The sequence below is a fragment of the Martes martes genome (assembly GCF_963455335.1).
Source record: "Martes martes genome assembly, chromosome: 4".
Classification (NCBI taxonomy): Eukaryota; Metazoa; Chordata; class Mammalia; order Carnivora; family Mustelidae; genus Martes; species Martes martes.
The window spans coordinates 120,057,288-120,077,176 of record NC_137891.1 but is presented as its reverse complement, the minus strand read 5'-3'; the positions used below and the strand labels follow the sequence as shown (position 1 = coordinate 120,077,176).

The window sequence follows — 19,889 nt, the reverse complement described above, 5'->3', positions numbered from 1 at the left end:
CCATTAGAGATAGCTTAAGAAGGTTAATTTCTGCAGAAGCTGCAAAAAAATTCATCAAGGAACTACCCCATAAAAAAGCATCAATTCCAGATGGTTTCACAGAGGAACTCCATCAAAGCCTCATAGATAAGATAGGCCCAATGTTCCATAAATTACTCTATGGCACTAAAAATTAAGAAGACTTCCTAATTATTTTCATGAAATAAGTATAACATTAAAACCTAAACTTGACAAAGAAGTACAAAAAAGATTGAATATTATAGATCAAGACCACTTATAAATACTGATGCAAAAGTACAAATAAATATTAGTACATATTGGTAAATATTGATACAGCCATTATAGAAAACAGTATGAAGTTCCCTAAAAAAATTAAAAATAGAACCACCATATGATCAAGCAATTCCACTTTTGGGTATTTATCTAAAGAAATAGAACACACTAACTTAAAAAGATGTATTCATCTATGTCCACCTATGTTCTTCGCAATATTAATTCACAACAGGCAAGGTAAGGAAACAAAATTCAAAAGTGGATTATCTAAAAATAATCCATTTGATGGGTGAATGGAAAAGAAGTGATACGAAGAAGAAAAGATGGTGGCAGAGGAAGAGGACCCTAGGTACGCCCTGTTCTGCTAATACAACTAGGTAACTATTAAATCCCCCTAAATAGCCCCAAAATTGATCAGAAGACTGGCAAAACAAACTCTACAACTAAAGGTAGAGAAGAGGCCACATCAAAGAAGGTAGTAGAAAGTGCAGAGATGTGGCGTACCTGGGTGGCTCAGTGAGTTAAACCTCTGCCTTTGGCTCAGATCATGATCTCAGGGTCCTGAGATCGAACCCCGCATCAGGCTCTGTTCAGCAGGGAGCCTGCATCCCCCTCTCTCTGCCTGCTGCCTGCCTACTTGTGATAGCTCTCTCCCTGTCAAATAAATAAATAAAATATTTTTTAAAAATAAAAGAAAAAAGAAAGTGAAGATGTGCTTGGGGAAAGAAAGGATTATGGCTGACGTGCTGGGGAAGGAGCTGCAGTTGTAGAGGAGGGTGAATGATAGACTAGAACACAGGTCAGTACATGGGGGAAAAGGAATCCCCATAACAATAGCCTGGAAAGGGAGAGGGGCTGAATTTTTTGAGTTCTTGCAACCAGCAGGGCTTAAAACCTCAATTTTTAAAGGTGGGTATGGCTGAGATAGACCCCAGAGTGCACTGCCCTGATCGTGGAGAGAAGGCAGGCAATCTGTTCACATACAGCATGGAAACAGCAATCTGAAGAGTGTATGGGTCACATAGTAGGGAGGTTATTCATTCATCTTGGAGTATGTCTCGAAGAGGCAGCATTCATGGAAAGACCCCTCTGGGAACAAATGAACAGAATAAAAGCCATGTCCCTGCCCTGCACCTCAGTATAAGCACAGGGTGCCCTGCAGAAACCAGCACAGCCCAATACTCCCTATCTAATATGCTTATACCAAGGCCTATCACCCTGTGCTCCACTGGAACTGGCCCTCCCAGTCATGCTTGCCTTAGTTGCGATGGGCCTCTCCCCTTTAAGATCAGCCCAAAGCCCTACTCACATTGGATCTCCTAATGTGAAGGTTTGCAGAACATCAGTTCCACTGGCAGTGGCAACAGGTCTCATTTCATAAACCGATCAGAGCATATCTAGTTAGAACATGCTACACTCAGGCCAGGGCCAAATACTACTCACAACAGGCAAAGAGAGCCTCTGCAGATGACTGGGCTGATGGATAAAGGAGCCAGAACAAAGCAGCAAAGCACACATACACTAGAGACACTCTCAAAATTGCCAAACCCTGAAGAACAAGGGATGCTAGAGAACAGGGCAATATAGGACCTCCTCTTCATAAGGCCATTACCTTCAAAAACAGTAGACATAGTTGACTTTCCTAACACAGAGAAACAGGCACAGAAACTTAGAAAAAATGAGAAGACAGATAAATTTTTCCCAAATGAAAGAACAGGACAAGGTTACAGCCAGAGATTTAAGTGACACAGACATAAGTGACATGCCTGATAGAGCATTTAAACTAATGATCATAAGGATACTCCCTGGACTTGAGAAAAGAGTGAAAGACATGAGTGAGACCCTTAACACAGAGATAAGAAATAGTGTAGCGGAGATAAAGGGCTCCATAAATAAAATGAGAAACATGCTTGATGGAATTAACAACAGGCTGGAAGAAGCAGAGGAACAAATTAATGACCTAAAAGACAGAGTAATGGCAAGTAATCAAATTGAACAAAAGAGAGAAAAAGGAATTATGCAAAAGGAGAATAGAGTTAGGGAACTCAATGACTCCCTTAAATGTAATAATGTTCATATTATAGGAGTCTCAGAAGAAAAGAGAGAGAGATAAAGGAGCAGAAAATTTATTTGAAGAAATAATAGCTGAAAATTTCCCTTATCTGGGGAAGGAAACAGATATCCAGATCCAGGAGGCACAGAGAAGCCCCAACAAAATCAACAGAACAGATCCACACCAAGACATTGTAATCAAACTGGCAAAATATAGTGATAAAGAAAAAAATTTTAAAGTATCAAGACAAAAGAAGACTAACATACAAGGGAAACCCTCAAGGCTAGCAGGGTTTTTTTTCTACCTTTGAAACAATGTGACATTTGTGTAGGAATAGACAATCATTCAAGTGGAATAGAAAACAAAATCTAGACATAGACCAAAGAAACATGAAAATTTAGTATTTATAGAGGTGGCATTTAAAAATGACTAAAGTAAAGACCAATTGCTTAACAAATAGTTCTGGGACAACTGATAACCCATTTAGGAAAAATAAAAACAAACAAACAAAACAAACAAACAAAAAACCGCCAAGAGATCTGCTCAAGTTACTCAGGCTGTATTAATCCCAAAAGTATGTTAATTTTTCAGATATCAACTTAAACCTTTTATCACCCAGTAATTAACAAATGCTATCACAGAGGTATAAAACTAGGTGTCATCATTTGGCTCCTAATAGAATTACTTTTACTGAATTATACTTTGACATTATGACATCAGTCTCAAAGATGGAAATCACACAATACCATGAACTGCTGCCCTTCTTTTGAACTATTAAAGTGTTTTTTATACACAGGAGAAGAGAGTCATATAGTTGAACATGTTTTACTGTTTTGGCCAGTAGGAAGTTCAGACTAAAATTTACAATACAATTAAAAAAAAAAGTACTGGGCTTTGTGGCTATATTTTGAGAAAAGACAGCTTTTCAATCTCAGCTGAGTTCTTTATTTTTTTAAAGATTATTTCTTTATTTATTTATCTGTCAGAGAGAGAGAGAGAGAGTGTGCTCGCACAACCAGGGGGAGTGGCAGGCAAAGGGAGACGCAGGCTCCCCACTGAGCAGGGAGCCTGATGTAGGACTCGATCCCAGTACTCTGAGACCAGGACCTGAGCCAAAGGCAGACACTTAAACAACTGAGCCACCCAGGCATCCCCTCAGCTGAGTTCTTAATACCACTCAGAAATTATTTTATAAGTCTTTATTCACTCCCCCACTTACTTCTCACAGATCTCCTCAAGCACCCTCTTTCCATATGTCCACAGTCCTCTAACTCTTGGGTGTGTCCCCTACATTTAGAGAAAACAAAATCTACTCTATTTCACCTCTTTTAACTTCTTTCTCCCTTTGAAACAAATCTCTATACTTGTGCTATGAAAAACTCACTTATTCTTTTTTTCAAATTATTTGTATTAACATACAATGTATTATTTGCCCCAGGGATACAGGTCTGTGAATCATCAGGCTTACACATTTCACAACACTTACCATAGCACACACCCTCCCAATGTCTATAACATGTCCGTAACCCAACCACCCTATACCCTACCTCCCCAACCCCCAGCATCCCTCAGTTTGTTTTGTGAATACACAATCCATTTATTCTTGATCTTTCTTGCTTTTTAGAGAAATGTGAACTTCCCCCCAGGTGTTACTTCAGGTCCAACACCTGAAGTTTTTAAAGTGGTTTGTTCTCATCCAGTTCTAAATATTTTCTAATTTCTATTGTGATTTTTTTCCCTTTTCTGTATGTTTTTACATTACCTAAGTTTATTTTACAGCTCTTATATTGTTAATTTAAAGCTTAATTGCACTGTAGTTAGGAAATGTATCCTTCTGCCGGTCAGGGTCCAGGTGTGATATTTTCAAAGCTTGTTGCATATACTCTCACTAAATGATTTCATCTGTTACAATTGTTTCATCTAATAGCTCTATGTGGATGATTACAAACGTTTATCTCTAGTTCTATTCTCTTCCGAGTTTCAGGTCTGTAGTTTTCTACACACTTACAGACTAATTTCTTGTATGTCCAACAGACATTGCAGCCCTAACAAATTTAAAACCAAAGCATTATCTCTACCCACCCCTCTGAATATCTTCTTCCTTCTCCCTTTTTATTCTCTTTTTAGAATGGTGATCCCACATTCTACCTAACTCTTCAAGCAAGAAACATTAAAATTGTCTTTTATTCCCATCTTACACAAACTAAATGAACTGGAGTGGTTCAAGTGCTGTGAATTATATATCCTAATAATTTCTTGAAGCCGTCCTTTCTTCTCAATTGTAACAGGCCTTCATCATTTATAGCCTGGCCTTGCATTATCCTCTTAAATAGTGTTCAGTTAGCTTTGTCACCTCTCCCTCTTTCCTTCTCTTTTACCATTTCGCTCTTGCTACCACACATGTGTTGAAAACACAAGTCTGATCATTTCATTCCCTTGCTTAAAAATCTTTGATCACTGCCTAAATAGTCTCAATTTAACACAACGTACAAAACCCCTTATCTGAGAAAATTTATCTACTGTGCAAGTAGAAACTTTTCAGGCTTGATATAATATTAAACATACTATTGTAAATTCTTGGGCCTGCAACTTTGAAAGTCTAATGTTGAGAAGGAGTCGGATACAAGTGTTGCCTCATATACAACTGCCTACACATTATACATTTATGATTAAAAAAACCCTTAAGATCTTTAGGCTAGACCCCTTTTCCAAAACGAATTACACGAGTACAGCTTACATCTTTGGCCCAATGAAAACATTTAATGCAGGTGAGCAGAAGGAATGGGCACAGCCTGACAAGGCTGGAGCTCAGGACCTTGTATTAGCAGTGCAGAAATCAAACACAAGGAGACAATGTTTTGAAAGATGATTGCAAATCATTAAAGCTCAGAGGTAAGAGAGAAGAAAGAAACATCTTTGGAAGACCAAGTAATATTTTAAAACACGGCCCATGCATGCTTTAACCTGGCTTTAGGAAAAAGAAGAAAATGATCCCAACCATACAGATAATTAGGAGGTGACACCATCCTCCCTAGCAGGTATCTTATCTGTAACTAAAGTTACAACAGAACAACCCATGTTCATGATAATAAACTTTAAAGATAATAAAAGATAAATTAGGTTCTGTATCCTCAGTATGTGAGGACAGGTAAAAAGAATTCATTCCAGGAAGGTTTTCATGAAATAATATTAAAAGCATACAGGCCCACAGGAGATATAAACTTATATTAATGTGTTAATTACTACTTTAATTATCTGTTAATAATTGCTTAAATTACTCAAAACAATACCTCCTTCCCAGAATGCTGACTTTGATACATTGCCATATTTTATCTCCTACTATGTCCTTATTAATAAAACTAGGTACAATGTTGTTTTTTAGATTTTTGAACTACCAATATCCAACGTGTTTTTAAATGAGACAATAAGAAAGAATAGGTATTTGCTGAAGAAATCAGGTAATCCTGAAAGAGAGATGAAGCGTAAGAAGCAGATTTTATGGTTTACAAAGAGAGGGAGAAAGCATCAGTACAGTGCTATTTCTAGGAATTCTGCCTGCTGCTTTGACACTGTTTATTGTTCTGATTTATTTATTCTGAAACCAAATTCATGTTCTCAACTTTACTGCTATACCTATGATTCTGAATTAGATGTGTATGTATATTTACATGTGTATGTACATATATTTTTTTGCTTATATTTCTGAACTAGAGTGAGCTTCAGAAGTTTTATTTCCATGTGGTACATATTTTTGACTCTGAAAATTATTTTTTAAAAACTCAAAGCTTTCACGCTAGAAGCTTGTGTTCTATGTGAACTTGCAAGAAAAAAAAGAAACTCTCTATCAGGTATTCAGCCAAAGTCAAATTTCAAAGAATAAACAAGCAAATTTGACATATATACTATAGACCTAATTGTATTTATTCTAGAATATGAGAGCCAAATGATATATGCATACAGCAAACATTGGAAGCATTTTGTATTAAAAATTCAGTGGAGTTTATCATGAAATTTGATTTCATGCCCCAAGTATGTGTTATTAGGAGTTGTGCCGAACAAATAAGTCAGCTCTGCTCTAATCAGGACTATAATGTGGCTAATACATTTCTGTTGCCTTGGGATCACTGTCGCATACCTTTTGATACAGGAGAAAAAAGATTTTAGTTCAAACTATTTACAAAGATGTGAACTTTAAAGAGAATCTTTCTTAAGCCTGTTATGTAAAAATATGTTTTACAATCAAGTTTAATTTTTATGACTTTTGTTTCAAATTTATTATTTTCCCACCAACATTTTACCTCTGGTCCTGGAGGTCCACATGGTCCTTGGGGTCCTGGGTCACCGATCTGGCCCTAAGATGGGGGTGGGGATCAAAGTAGAAGTATGAATCTGTTATATACAATTTAAAACAGACATATGGTAAGCAAACAGAACTCAATGTATTATACCACATAAAATTTTAATGACTTTTCAGCAAACAACACTCAATATTTTATGTCCAACAAAGTTGTAACAACCACTCAGAAAGACTTAATTTGTAACCATCATCACTGTGGAAAACTTATTTAAATAAAAGGTGTATGGATGTAATATATATTTACTCCTAAGTGCTGGAGATACAAACAAACTGAGTTAAGTGTTCAAATCAAGGAAAAAAAAAAGTGTGTGAATGTGTAGGTTATCCGGAGATAAAGAGCTCGACTTAACAAGGTAGGGGACTCTAGATAAGGACTTGGTTTCATAAACAACCAGAGTCTGGGACAGTCCCTGAAAATTCCTCTCTCCTTTGATTATAAGGGCCTGATTTAGTAATTAAGAATCATCTGGATTTAAATCCCTGCTGCTTAATCTCTCTTAGGCTCAGTTTTCTTAACAATAAAATAGGAATAAAAATGCTAACAGGTACTAACATTGTTACAGGGTAATTGTGAGGATTAAAGGAGACAATATATTTAAGGTGCTCGGTTTAGTACAGTGCCTGGCAATAAACATTAACCAATTTTATAACCATTAACCTTTCCCTTTATATCCTCTGTCCTCTCCTGGGTGCCTATAATTCCTAGATTCTTTAGATCATTATTATATTAAAAATTTGAGGATTTGTTGTCAATATTTCTGAAGCCATCTTCTGATATCTGGATTAACCAGGCGAAGTCAGGGCTGGAGAGCAAGTTCAGAGGAGAGAAAAGTGGTTATAAAGCCTGAAACTAGAGATGAAAGGAGACAGTAGTTCAATACCCTTGTTTTCACCAGAAAAGCTGCTGAATTCATTATTTCTGCCATATTAAATTTCTATGTGAGAAATAAATAAATGAAGTCTTAAATTTCTATGTGAGTTTCAAATTTGACCTAATAGTTCTCAGATTACATAAAATTACAAGAAATAATACGTGCTTATCCACATTTCAAGAAGTAAAGCACAGTTTTCCATAAGCACTACCGCCATTCTCATACAGCGCTTAAGTATCTGGGTACGAAACAATGCACAATCAAATCTAGAGAAAAGAAGTATTACATAAAACTTGACTTAAATGCTCCTATATAAAGTCAAAATTCATCATAATCAGTACCTAGAGGAGCCTTGAATTCTTAAAATGGCAAGTACCTCTCCTAGAGAGAGAAAGATGGGGCTCTCACTGGAGACCTCTGGTGGCAAAAAACAAATGAGAGGCTAAATTCACAAGCTTTGAGGAAAAAACAGCATCCTCTAGGTGTTTGTTTCCGGAAAAGTTAATTGACAACCAGATATCTATAAACACAAATTTTGAAAAATTTCATTCTTCAGAATAAATCTTCATTTTAAAAAACTTTAACTGGAAGTTTCCTTGAATGTTAAGTCTCCTTTAAAAAAACTCAGTTTTCAAGTAAGTTTTAGACAATGGAGTAAGGATTGAGTAAACCTCTCTAATTGACAACTTCTAGTTAAAAATATGGAAAGGTGTAATAATTGTCTTTGTTTTCTTTGTTTTAAGGACATAATATTAATTAACAACTTCTAATTGTCTCTGGTTTTTAGATGCTTCCAGAGCCAAAGATTCCCTAATTCCAAAATGTAGAAAGCCTTCCAAATCAGGACATTCTTTCTTTTATCTTACAGGTATTCTTTCATGTTATAACTTAGATTCATTTGGGGGGAAAAAAAAATCACTAATGCCAGCATCTTAGAAAACAGAAAGCCAAAAGCAGGAGATATAAAATAAGAGAGACATCTTTATGACTTTGATATTCTTTTCATGGTAGTAAACAAATGATTTAGAGAGGCGCTAACTTGTATAATTTCTTTTTAATATAACAGATTCAGTGCAAGCAATTTTTCATTAAACAGGTGTCTCCTTCCAAAACTAGGGAAGGTTTCTTGGTCAAACCTCTATAATTTTTTTCTATTAGTAAGATACAAACAAGTGAGAGACTACAGACTCTTCACAAATATTAATTCATATATCTCTTCAGTCTGATGTATATATTTTTCAAAGATTTAACAAAACAAACAAAAGATGGTAAACTATCTCCTACCAAAGTAATCCCTGCTGACATTAAAAATGTGTTTCTTATTAGAAAAACAAAGAAAGGTACAAAATGAGCAAGTAAAACCTCACTCTTAACATCTTAATGCTCCCTGCATCACAGCCTTAAAAAAAATATTAGAGTTGGTTCTGGTGATTTATTTCAAGAAAAAAATAATATTAAGGGTTTTAAGACAATGTGTTAAAGGCGAAACAGGCTCTCCACCTTTTCTTGAGCTTAGACTAGAGAATTACTGGTAAACATTGTCACTGAGAGAGAAAACCAAAGAGTCACAGATTTACAATATGATGTAGTGAGACTCTCAGTTTAAACAAGTAACTGGATGTCACATTGGTTAAATATTCAAGGTCATAGCAAGTCAGTGTCAGGGCTGGGACTAAAATCTAAGTCTGTTTCTCAGAGAAGTATATCCCCTCTGCCCCACAATAAACATGTTATCAATACAAACTGTATCAAAAAGTAAGGGAGATATTAAAAAGATTTACTTTGTATAAGCATGATATTTGACTTAAGTTTTATCCAGTAATTAATTGTAAAGCATTACAGAATAATATTGATATGATTTATCACTCAGTATTGGCCTTAGAAAATATGTTGTACCTGCTCCTTTTATTATTATTGCGGAAAGTCAGAAAACCCTCACATTATGAACAATTAGGATGTAAGAAGTTTAGGGTCTTACTTTGCTAGCCACTGCAGATATTTTAAGTTCCTGTTATGTGATTAGACTCACCCTTGAAAAACAGAAGCTTTTTGTTAGCTTTATGACCTATTTTCATGCCTTTTATTCATACAGTTTGGAATTTCTGAGATTCAACTCCAGAGCCCAAGTCTGGGTACATGACTGACCAGGTTTACTCCGAGTCCAGGGCAAAAAACTAGTTAAGAGCGAAGCTCACCACCAGCATGTCACTTGACAAAAAGACACTGAAAAATTTTCTTTGGAATAAATACTTTCTGAGAGATGTATATGAAATGCCATCACTGTTAGAAGTTATACTGAATGAGGTATGAAAAGTGCTATGTCTTATTGCTGCTTCCTCTGACAAAAAATAAACAAGCCTGAGATAGGAGGAGAGAGAGGAAACACAATGATGTGTTCAGGGAACAACTCTTTTTAAAATGTAGATTTTATTGTTATAGTAATAAATTATAATTTCCATCTATTTTTCTATCTATAATCACCTGCACCTTCATAGAGTTGTAATCAATATTAGAAATCCCAGAGCAATCTTAAAATATTAAATCCTAAAACAGTACGGCACAGTGGCTGAGTATGTGAGTTCACATATGATCACATAGATTTTCCCAGATAGCCAACAACTAACTATGGAAACATGGACAAGTTATTTAACTCTGTGTCTCAGTTTCTCCAATCTGTAAAATAAGAACAATAATAGTACCAACTTCATAAGATTTTTGTAAAGACTAAATTAGAAGTATAGACTTAGAATAGTGACTGGTACTTTGTAAACACTCAGTACATCTTAGCTATAATAATTATCATGACTTTTAATGTAGAGAGACATACTTAACTCATGTTTTAACCATTATTTAAATGATTTTACTCGGTAATTTCAGTTTGAGTTAGGTTTCGTGTTAACTACAATATAAGGTATTCTTTTTTTTTCCAATTAACAGATGCCCAAGGGTTAGAAAAAAAAAAAAGACAAAGAATTAATTAGTATATTTGTGCCCACGGGGTGTAACATGCTATCTTTTCTTCACAATATTTCTTTAATGAACTATATTAGAATGAAAGATATTTGGAAAAATTAAAACATTATTTAAGGTGCTTTGTATTTTCTGTCTTAAATATCTATCGTTTACTTCATAATATTATTATTATGAATAACAATAGTTATGAATAGTATTATTCATAACAGATCAAACAAAATCTTTAGGGCCCACAGAAGTTTGGTTTTGGCCTGGGATGAGGTGGAGGGCAGGAATGACGAGGTCCAATACTCTACGGAATGTGAGCTGAAAAGCTGAAAACTTGAAGGATTAGCTGTACCCTAAAACTGAGGAGAAAAACACACCAGATTGGTAACCCTAGCTCCTACTTACATTCCACTAATACCAATAAGTGTCAAGACTCATGCCATGATGTACACTTTGTTAATGGGAAAGAGCAAAGGAAAAGTTCAAACCTACTGAAGGTCCTGGCTTTCCTCTCATCCCTGGTGGTCCTGGAACACCAACAGCACCCTACAGAAGAGAATAATAGAGAGAAGATGAAAGCTATTGTACCACAAGAGACAGCTACGCCTCTGTATACAAACTGCTTAAAAAATTCATGGAGTGAATCTAAAAACTTTGAGAAAACCATTTCGAACAAAACGTGTAAAACCATATTGATACCACATCCTAACTAACTACATGGTTAAAATAATCATTACTCCTTTTTTTTTAAAGAATTTATACTTTTTCACTGAATTTTTCATATTTATATAAACTTAATGGTTAAAAAAAAAAGGTACCTTGTCTCCAGGATACCCTAATTCTCCTGGCTCCCCTGTAATGCCTTGTTCACCCTAGAGGGCACATTTAATACAAAGACACTTAAGCAACACAAACATGGCAATATTATAAGAAAGTAAATATTTATTACAGAAGAATAATTTCTATTTTTCCTACTTCTGATAAAAATCATATCATTGACAATACGGATTAGATCCCATATATAAAAACAAGATATTTTATAAGTATTGACTAACAAGAAAAAAATGTGATAAGAAATTATCTCTATGATAATGTAAATATTTAAATCACCTTATCACCTTTGATTCCAGGTAGGCCCTTATTCCCGGAAAGACCCTAAAAAAAAAAGTGATATTTTGTGACATCATAGAGAAATTAAAGGAAAATATCCACTATGCAAATAGAGACATACCATTGGGCCAGGATTTCCAGAAGGTCCAACTGGTCCAATAGGGCCAATACTGCCCTGAAAAGCAATTAGACAGAAAGGCATCATTAAGCATCCACTAGGATTAGAAAGAGAATATGGTAAAATTAATTAATTAACTAACCCAGAACAGTTCATGTCACTAAGCTCCCACATATGTCTTGTTCTTCCACAACTTCTTTTTCTCTCCACATTTAGAAATCATACCAACGTTGGAAACTTCAGCGAGGTCATCCTACTCCCTAAAGCCTATTCATACCCATGTAGTCCACGAGGATCCTCCCCTTCCTCTAGTCTGTATAATGCTTAACTCTCCTTGACATTCATCTTGAAATACTTCTCTAACTAGATAATATCTTGAAGAGCAGGGAAATATTTTAGTGCCACATTCCCAGGAGGTAGTCAATAAATACTTCATTTGATCATCTTCTATTTTAACTCCATCCATTTATTCAGGGATTATTCATTGGGCACTTACTATGTTCCAGGCATTCCAGTGATTTTATTTCATAATTTGAAATTTGCAGAAGGATAAAGTTTACCATAATTTCAGGGATAAACTGAGTACTGAAAAAAGACTCTACTCTTCTGGGCTTCTGTCATTCATTCATCATTTAACATTTGTTGAACATAACATGGACACAGACACTGTAGTTGTGTGAGGAAATAAAGATGAAAAAGACACAGTCACCAACATTGAGGTTCTCAGTTTAACGCTCCAACGCAAGACTCCTCAAAAATATAACAAACTATCATCTCCTGTAAGCAAGCGATTTAAAAAAAACTCCTCAAATATAACATCTTAGAAGACAAAGGACAGGGGTGCCTGGGTGGCTCAGTGGGTTAAAGCCTCTGCCTTCAGCTCAGGTTGTGATTCCAGGGTCCTGGGATCGAGCCCTGCATGGGGCTCTCTGCTCAGTGGGGAACCTGCTTCCTCCTCTCTCTCTGCCTGCCTCTCTGCCTACTTGTGATCTCTGCCTGTCAAATAAATAAATAAAATCTTTTAAAAAAAAGAAGAAGACAAAGGACAATTTGAAAAAAAAAATGGCTTGGGGATCACTTACAATTTTTGTGTCGCTGACACGTTCATTTTCCTTCCTTCTCTTGCTACCTCTCTGTGTCTAGCTTCTGTATCACCCTTCATCTTCACAGAACAAGTTGCCTTAAACCTCCCTTTTATAGTTTTCAAACATTAAGGAAATTCTAAATGTGTATTTGTGGCAATGCTAGAAATGTTGCCCCTTTTACCAAATTTCTTAGGAAATCATCCCAGGCCCTCACTACTAGGTTTGCACCAACCTTTCCCGTCTTGTCTACTTCCATCTGTCGCTACTCCTCCTTTATTTCTACCTTGTCCAAATCCCACATTCTAGCCACAATGGACGGTTTTCCATTCTCTGAACATGGTCTCTCTTTATTACATGTTCCAGGCCTTTGAAGATATAGTTACCAATACTGAAATGGCTTTCTGCTGCACTAGGGAGTATACTGCACCATACTTTTCTCCTTGTGTTCCTAGTCTGCACATTCTGTGAAAGTAGAAGCATGTTTATTGATTTTTTCTTCCCAGACCCAACATAGTACTTGGCACATAATTGTTGTGAAATAAAGTATGGAATGAATACTGAAGGACCTGTCAGAATAGCCAAACCCAAAAAGACAAGAAATAACAAGTGCTGGTGGGGATGTGGAAAAAAAGGAACCCTTGTGCACATTGGTGGAAATGCAAAGTGGTGGAGCCACTATGGAAACCAATATGGACATTCTTCAGAAAATTAAAAGTAGAATTGCCATATGACCCAGTGATTCCACTACTGTCATTTACCCAAAGAAAAGAAAAACACTAATTCAAAAAGATATATGGATCCTGCGTTTATTGCAGTATTTCTTACAACAGGCAAGACATGGAAGCAACTCGAATGTCCACCCATAGACAAATGGATGAAGAAGATGTGGTATACACACACACACACACACACACACACACACACACACACAGGAATATTACTCAGCCATTAAAAAAGACTGATATCTTGCCACTTGCAACAACATGGATGGACCTAGAGGTGAAAATGTTAAGTAAAATAAACAGAGAAAGACAAACCATATGATTTCATTCATATGTGCAATTTAAAAAACAAAATAAATGAACAAAAAAAAGACAAACAAAAAAACAGACAGAGAACTGGTGGTTGCTAAAGGGGAGGTTAGTAGTGAGATGGCTGAAATAGAAAAACAGAATTAAGAGTACATTTACTGTGATGAATGCTGATTAATGTACAGTTATTGAATGGTTATACTGTATATTATAACTAATATAACACCGTATGTTAATTATACTTTAGTAAAAAAAAATTTTTTTTTTAACAGTGATTTCAAGAGCTCTATCTCCCAACATAACAGAGCATTGCTAATAGACTGCATTCATATAACACAAATTTCAGAATGGAAAATATGACATCTTTTGCATGAGTCCTAAAGTCTGTGAAATATAATGGAGATAAATTATTTCCAACATGTTTAATCCTGAAATATATGAGAAAGGGAAAGAGTAATACTTTCCAACTTAATAGACAGATATACAGTATTCATATGTCACTGACAAATTCTGTCAGTAGAAAACAACTGTTTTTATAATTACAGTGGCTAGTTTATTCAAAGTTCATAGCTTTAAAAATAATGAGAGTTTTGAAAAATACAAAAAACATTTCTGTTTGGAAATTATGCAGCAATAATCTATGAAGTATGGAGGGAAAATCTTATAAACAAATAAACATTTCTTTGTCATCCTGTTGGTTTTTTCTATGGGCAATAACATTAACTTTATTTCAGTAAACATATCACTGTGCATAGACTAATATTTTCAGATGAGTGTACTTTGTATGCACAATTTACTGTTTTACTTTTTAGTGACTCTAAAAAAATTATCACAAAATAGAAAGTGTTGAGAAATATTAAAGATATAAAAAATTATAGTAAAGATAAAAAAGATTTAGTATTATAGGGAACTAAAAAGTAAAACAGTACGGGTACAGAAAGCTCCAAGAAATAGCAAACATTTTGTGGTATGTTACAAATGGTGTGGAAAATCCTAGTCCTGAAAAACTATAGCTTTCTCAAAGCAACCCGCAATAGGCTAAGAGCAGTTTTTAGTTCCGCAAGGATAACCTGAAAGCCTTCAGCACTCTCTGCTTACCATACTCCTCCTCCATGAGAAGACAGAGCAGACAGGAGAAATACTTCCATGCATGGCAGCTTAGCTGAGGGTGTCCAGGTTACAGCACCAAAGGCAGAAAAGCCTCCCACACATCCAGAAATAATAAAGAACTTTCGAGTCAAAGTGAGTTAAAGAAACAGAGACCCAAGGATAGCTTCTTCATATAAAATGAGCAGCCGCTAGCCAATTAGAGCTCATGAGTGAGCACACGATTAGAGAAGATTTGGGGTTCCTCTTCAGGCTTTCCAACCACACCCACCCACCCTCAGAGGTGACAATCACTATCACTAATTAAGAAAGCAAATGACAATCAGCTGCAAGGAAAAAATCATTTAGAGGAAGCTGTGTCATCTCTTCTCAGAAACTATGCTTCCTATAAGGGAACAAACAGATGTGTGCTTGCTGATAAACTGGGCAAGCAGACAAAGTGTTGACTATGAAATATAAAGGTTCTATATAAATCTTTCCCAGTTATCTTCAAATCTTCCCCTCCTTCCATTCCACTCCCATCCCCCCACACTTCCTAGGCTACAGTCCCACTACTCCTCTTTCCATTGCCCAAACAGCACTTTTTTTTTTTTTTTTTTTTTTACCTCTTCTGTGCATTTAGAGAGGCATTCTTCAGCCTCAAGAGTCCTTTTCCTGTCTACTCCACTCCATTCACGTATAATCTTCAAGATATGGTTAAAACATGTCTCTTTTATGAAGCCTCCTCTCTCAGGATGACATAAATTGCTCCTTTCTCAGTGGTTTTTAGTCCATGAGAACAGTGATCACATCATATGATATATTGATTTTTCCTTCTACGCCCTGGATTATAATGTTGCCCAAAACAGAAATCTTGTTTGTATTTTTAGGTCTAGCTCTAGTTCAGCATTTGATACACAGTAGGTGCTCACACTGTTTTGATTTAAAAATTTAGTAAATGTAACATGGAGGATGTAATACCTGCTCTATCGACTTGAGGAACAAATGAGAAATGAGTGTGAAAGTACTTTGGAAAGTATAAAGTACTATCTATATCAATGTACAGATGAGGATTACAAAGATGACTGTTAGTATCATTTGGCATTTTCTTTTCTTTTTTTAGAATCTCTTCTTTCTTTTTAGAATCTCTTCCCAGCAACCAAAGGGTATATTGAGAAAGAGAAAGGACAACAAACAACAAAACCCCAGTTATTTTTACCAGCACTATTATGTGTTGGAACTGCACAAAGTCCTGGAGTAGAAAATGAGTAAGGGTTAACTATTAGAGAAATATAGATGAAGTATTTCAGGTAGACAAACAAGTGAAAGTGCAAAGGCCTTTGGTAGGAAGGTTGCATGGCATCTGAGAACAAACAGTTTGCTAGTGCACAAAGTATGTCTCAAGATGTCCATGAGAACCAGAACAGTCTAGACATGGTAAGTATTTTGGTCTTAAACTTGAGCATAATGGCAGAAGCTGCTGAGTTAACCAACTGATAGGTGAAATGAAGAACACATAAAGACTGAACTCCCTTCTCCAGCTTCTTTTCCTCCCCATTGGTAAAACCATGGACTACCACCTACAGTTTAATCCTACTCTAAGTTCTGAGCAAAAAAAAAAAAAAAATTGGTCCTTTGGCTTCCACCTTCACACAGAGCTTCTTGTGAAGCCTAAAGAAATCTCATGAGTTAAATGGCACCTGTTATAAGGTAATATGAGTTTTAAGGAGGTGGTATAGCACACAGGTAGAATTATGGTTTGATATGATTCTGATAGAAATCTGGTTTGATCGCCTGCTTCAAATTTGGGCCTAATACTCATAAAGTGAGTGGTCTTGGCTTGTTCTGAGAATTAAATGACCTAGCACTGACTAGCACATGGAAAATGCTAAAAAAAAAAAAGTGAGCTGTTATTGGGGTGTCTGGGTGGCTCAGTTGGTTAAGCATCTGACTCTTAGTTTGGGCTCAGGTCATGATCTTAGGGTTCTGAGATTAAGCCCCACATTGAGCCTAGCAGCTCAGCAGGGAGTCTGCTTGAGCTTCTCTTCCTCTGTCCCTTCCCCACGCTCTCTCTCCCTAAAAAATAAGTAAATCTTATTTTAAGTGAGTTGTTATTGCTCATTTTATTAGTAGTATACTACTATTATCATGTAAAAGAAAAGTTAAATGTGTAAGACTCACTCAGGTGCTCTGACTCTTAATTCTATACTCTTGTCAGCCCCGAATGGCAAGTTAAAACTTGTTATACTGATTTTAACCATAGTTCCAATAATTGAACTCCTGATGTATTCTGTTGGTCAAGTTGTCACCTTCTGCCTTGGGGTGGTTAAGGTGGGGGAAAAACATTAAATTTAGACTCAAAAGACCCGTGTTCAAGTTCAAGCTACAAATAATTGTGGCTGTAATTTATGACATAAAACTCTGGAGTCTTAATTACCTATTTCATATGTTAGAAGCAAGCTCTAAATTGATTTTTAAGGAAAATCTTACCTCTGCCCATGGTCACTTACCTATTTTTATACAGATATACATAGTTTCCTTTTAAGATTCTACTTTCATTAGGCTCCTTACATTTCATAAAAGTATGAATCTTGCCTTTAGTTCCGCTGTTAAAGCACATGGTTCTAAATTTATAGAAAATATCTGCAACTTACATCCCTGTCATGAACCATAAGCTTGACCAAGAGAAATATATTTATGGAGATACGGCAGAAGTAGCAGTCTGTTTGCTTCAATGAACAATCTAAAATTTATCAGGTAACTATGTAACTGGAGTACATTATTTTGGTCTCCACAGAATTGCTTTACTAAATTGTACTTTGCCTACACCAAAACTCCAGTGAAACTCAGAGTTAAATTCACTGAATAAAAATGATTTAGTGAGCAAATAATACAGTCACTTATATTTTTAGTATAATAAATTAAGTATTAAAATGTTTAGCATCAGGGCACCTGGATACCTCAGTGAGCTTGGCATCTGCCTTCAGCTCAGATCATGATCTCGAGGTCCTAGGATTGAGCCCCATGTTGTCGGGCTCCCTGCTCAGCGGGGAGTCTGCTACTTCCTTCTTCCTCTCCCTCTGCCCTTTCCTGCTGCTCATGCACACTCTATTTCAAATAAATTTTTAAAAAATCTTTAAAAAAATGTTTAGCATCATTAATGAAGTGCAACTACTACCGATTGTTCAGGATGTTTCCCAACTATTTATTCAATTTTATTCAGAAATAAAATCTACAGTTACCACGTGCTATAATATGGTATGGTATGGTATTCAGACCTATCTGTATCTACTCAGGCCTGATGCTATGAAAGAAAATTCAAAGGAGAAAAGTGGCTGTTCTGTGTCACACTTTTGAAGAAACAGAGTCTTAGGTATCTATTAATGAGACAGACATAAATAAACCTGCAGAAATTTGTCATTTTAGATTACCATAAAGTTTAATTTTTGATTCGTATTCCTGGTCTAATTTGTATATCTGGTGGGAAAATACATTTGAGCAAGTCTGATATCCAACAATGACACTAAAACATCTCATTTTTCTAAAGATTTTAAAATGCGGCTAACAAATATAAACACAATATTTTACAAGAATGATAATACTTGATACTCACTCTAAGCCCAGGAAATCCTGGAGGACCAATGCTACCTACAAGTCCCTATGTAAAAGAAAGTACAAGGGTGGTTAAATACAATTGCAAACTACTATGGGCATTTTCTAAAGACACAGACAAACATTTCTGGAAAAAAAAATATGTCAAATTTTACCCCCATGCATCTTCCTAAGAAGCATAAATCTCTGGTGGTAGTGTAAGTTCTCCCAAAATGCCCTTGGCCCCATGCTTTTGGATGCCAGGACTACCACCTAGCCTAGGATATAGACTGTTCTGTGTCTTTTATGTATCTAATAAAGGAAGTAAATCCTGTAAGTAGTCAGCATTATAGACATAATCAACCTATGTATTATGTAAAAAGGTAAGTTGTCAGCATATAGAGTTAGAAGAGCATTTTCAGATGGTTTAAAACACTACCCACTCTTGAAGTATAATATTTAAATTCTTTAAACTTCAGTTTTCTTATTTAAAGAATAGGAACAATAATATTTGGGGGTGCCTGAGTGGCTCAGTTGGTTAAAGTATCCAACTCTTGATATCAGCTCAGGTCTTGATCTCAGGGTCTTGAGTTCAAGTCCCATGATGGGCTCCACAGTGGGCATGAAGCCTACTTAAAAAAATAAAGGAATAATAACATTTGTTCTCACTATTATAAGATCACAATGAAAACTGTCATAATGTATAAAAGGTTTTGAAAAATTTCTCACAAATTTAATAAGAAATTGCCAACACCATTAACTATATATATAATAAATGAGATTATAAATTATCAATATTAATTTTCCCAATTGATTTGTGGTCTTGTGAACCCATCATTATAGTCTTTATGATAATTTCTAATCTAGTCCAAGGCAGTGTTAGAAAGTGAAAAGTACCCCGCCTTTTTTTGTATCTGAAGTTGTTTTGAAAATAAGGTACAGTAAAATATAGAGAGAATTATAAGCCAATAAACTAAAATATCCAGTTTATCCTTGTATTTTAAAGATATTAAAGCCTGAAAATGCTCTTCAAGAAGCATTACATTTAAATAAAGAGCAGATTTCAAAAAGAAATATCTTAAATATGGTAGAAGCCCAACCCTAACAAACTTCGTGTATATTTAACTGACAAAAATTTAAATAAAATGGCTTCACAGTAGTTACGCAAGTACATAAATGATATTAAAAGAAAAAATAAATAATGCTTTCTTACCCTTGAAATGAAAAGCTCCGCAGAATCAAAGGCAAGAAAACTATGGTAAACATTCTATTTAAAACATCATTCAGGTTTTTAACAATTTATTTGGAATCAGTTCTATTCTTATCTGCCAAGACTTACAACAAATAAAACT

General features: G+C 35.5%; 1 protein-coding gene across 1 annotated transcript in view; it reads right to left on the bottom strand.

Moving 5' to 3' along the window:
- COL24A1 (collagen type XXIV alpha 1 chain) overlaps nucleotides 1-19,889 on the bottom strand; it is a gene marked incomplete at both ends in the record, with an annotated part of 371,273 nt that overhangs the window by 242,421 nt on the left and 108,963 nt on the right. Inside the window, 6 exons of the mRNA XM_080801684.1 lie at nucleotides 6,625-6,678; nucleotides 11,009-11,062; nucleotides 11,335-11,388; nucleotides 11,627-11,671; nucleotides 11,748-11,801; nucleotides 18,560-18,604. Of these exons, the coding sequence (XP_080657810.1) occupies nucleotides 6,625-6,678; nucleotides 11,009-11,062; nucleotides 11,335-11,388; nucleotides 11,627-11,671; nucleotides 11,748-11,801; nucleotides 18,560-18,604 (306 nt within the window). The remainder of the gene's footprint in view (nucleotides 1-6,624; nucleotides 6,679-11,008; nucleotides 11,063-11,334; nucleotides 11,389-11,626; nucleotides 11,672-11,747; nucleotides 11,802-18,559; nucleotides 18,605-19,889) is intronic.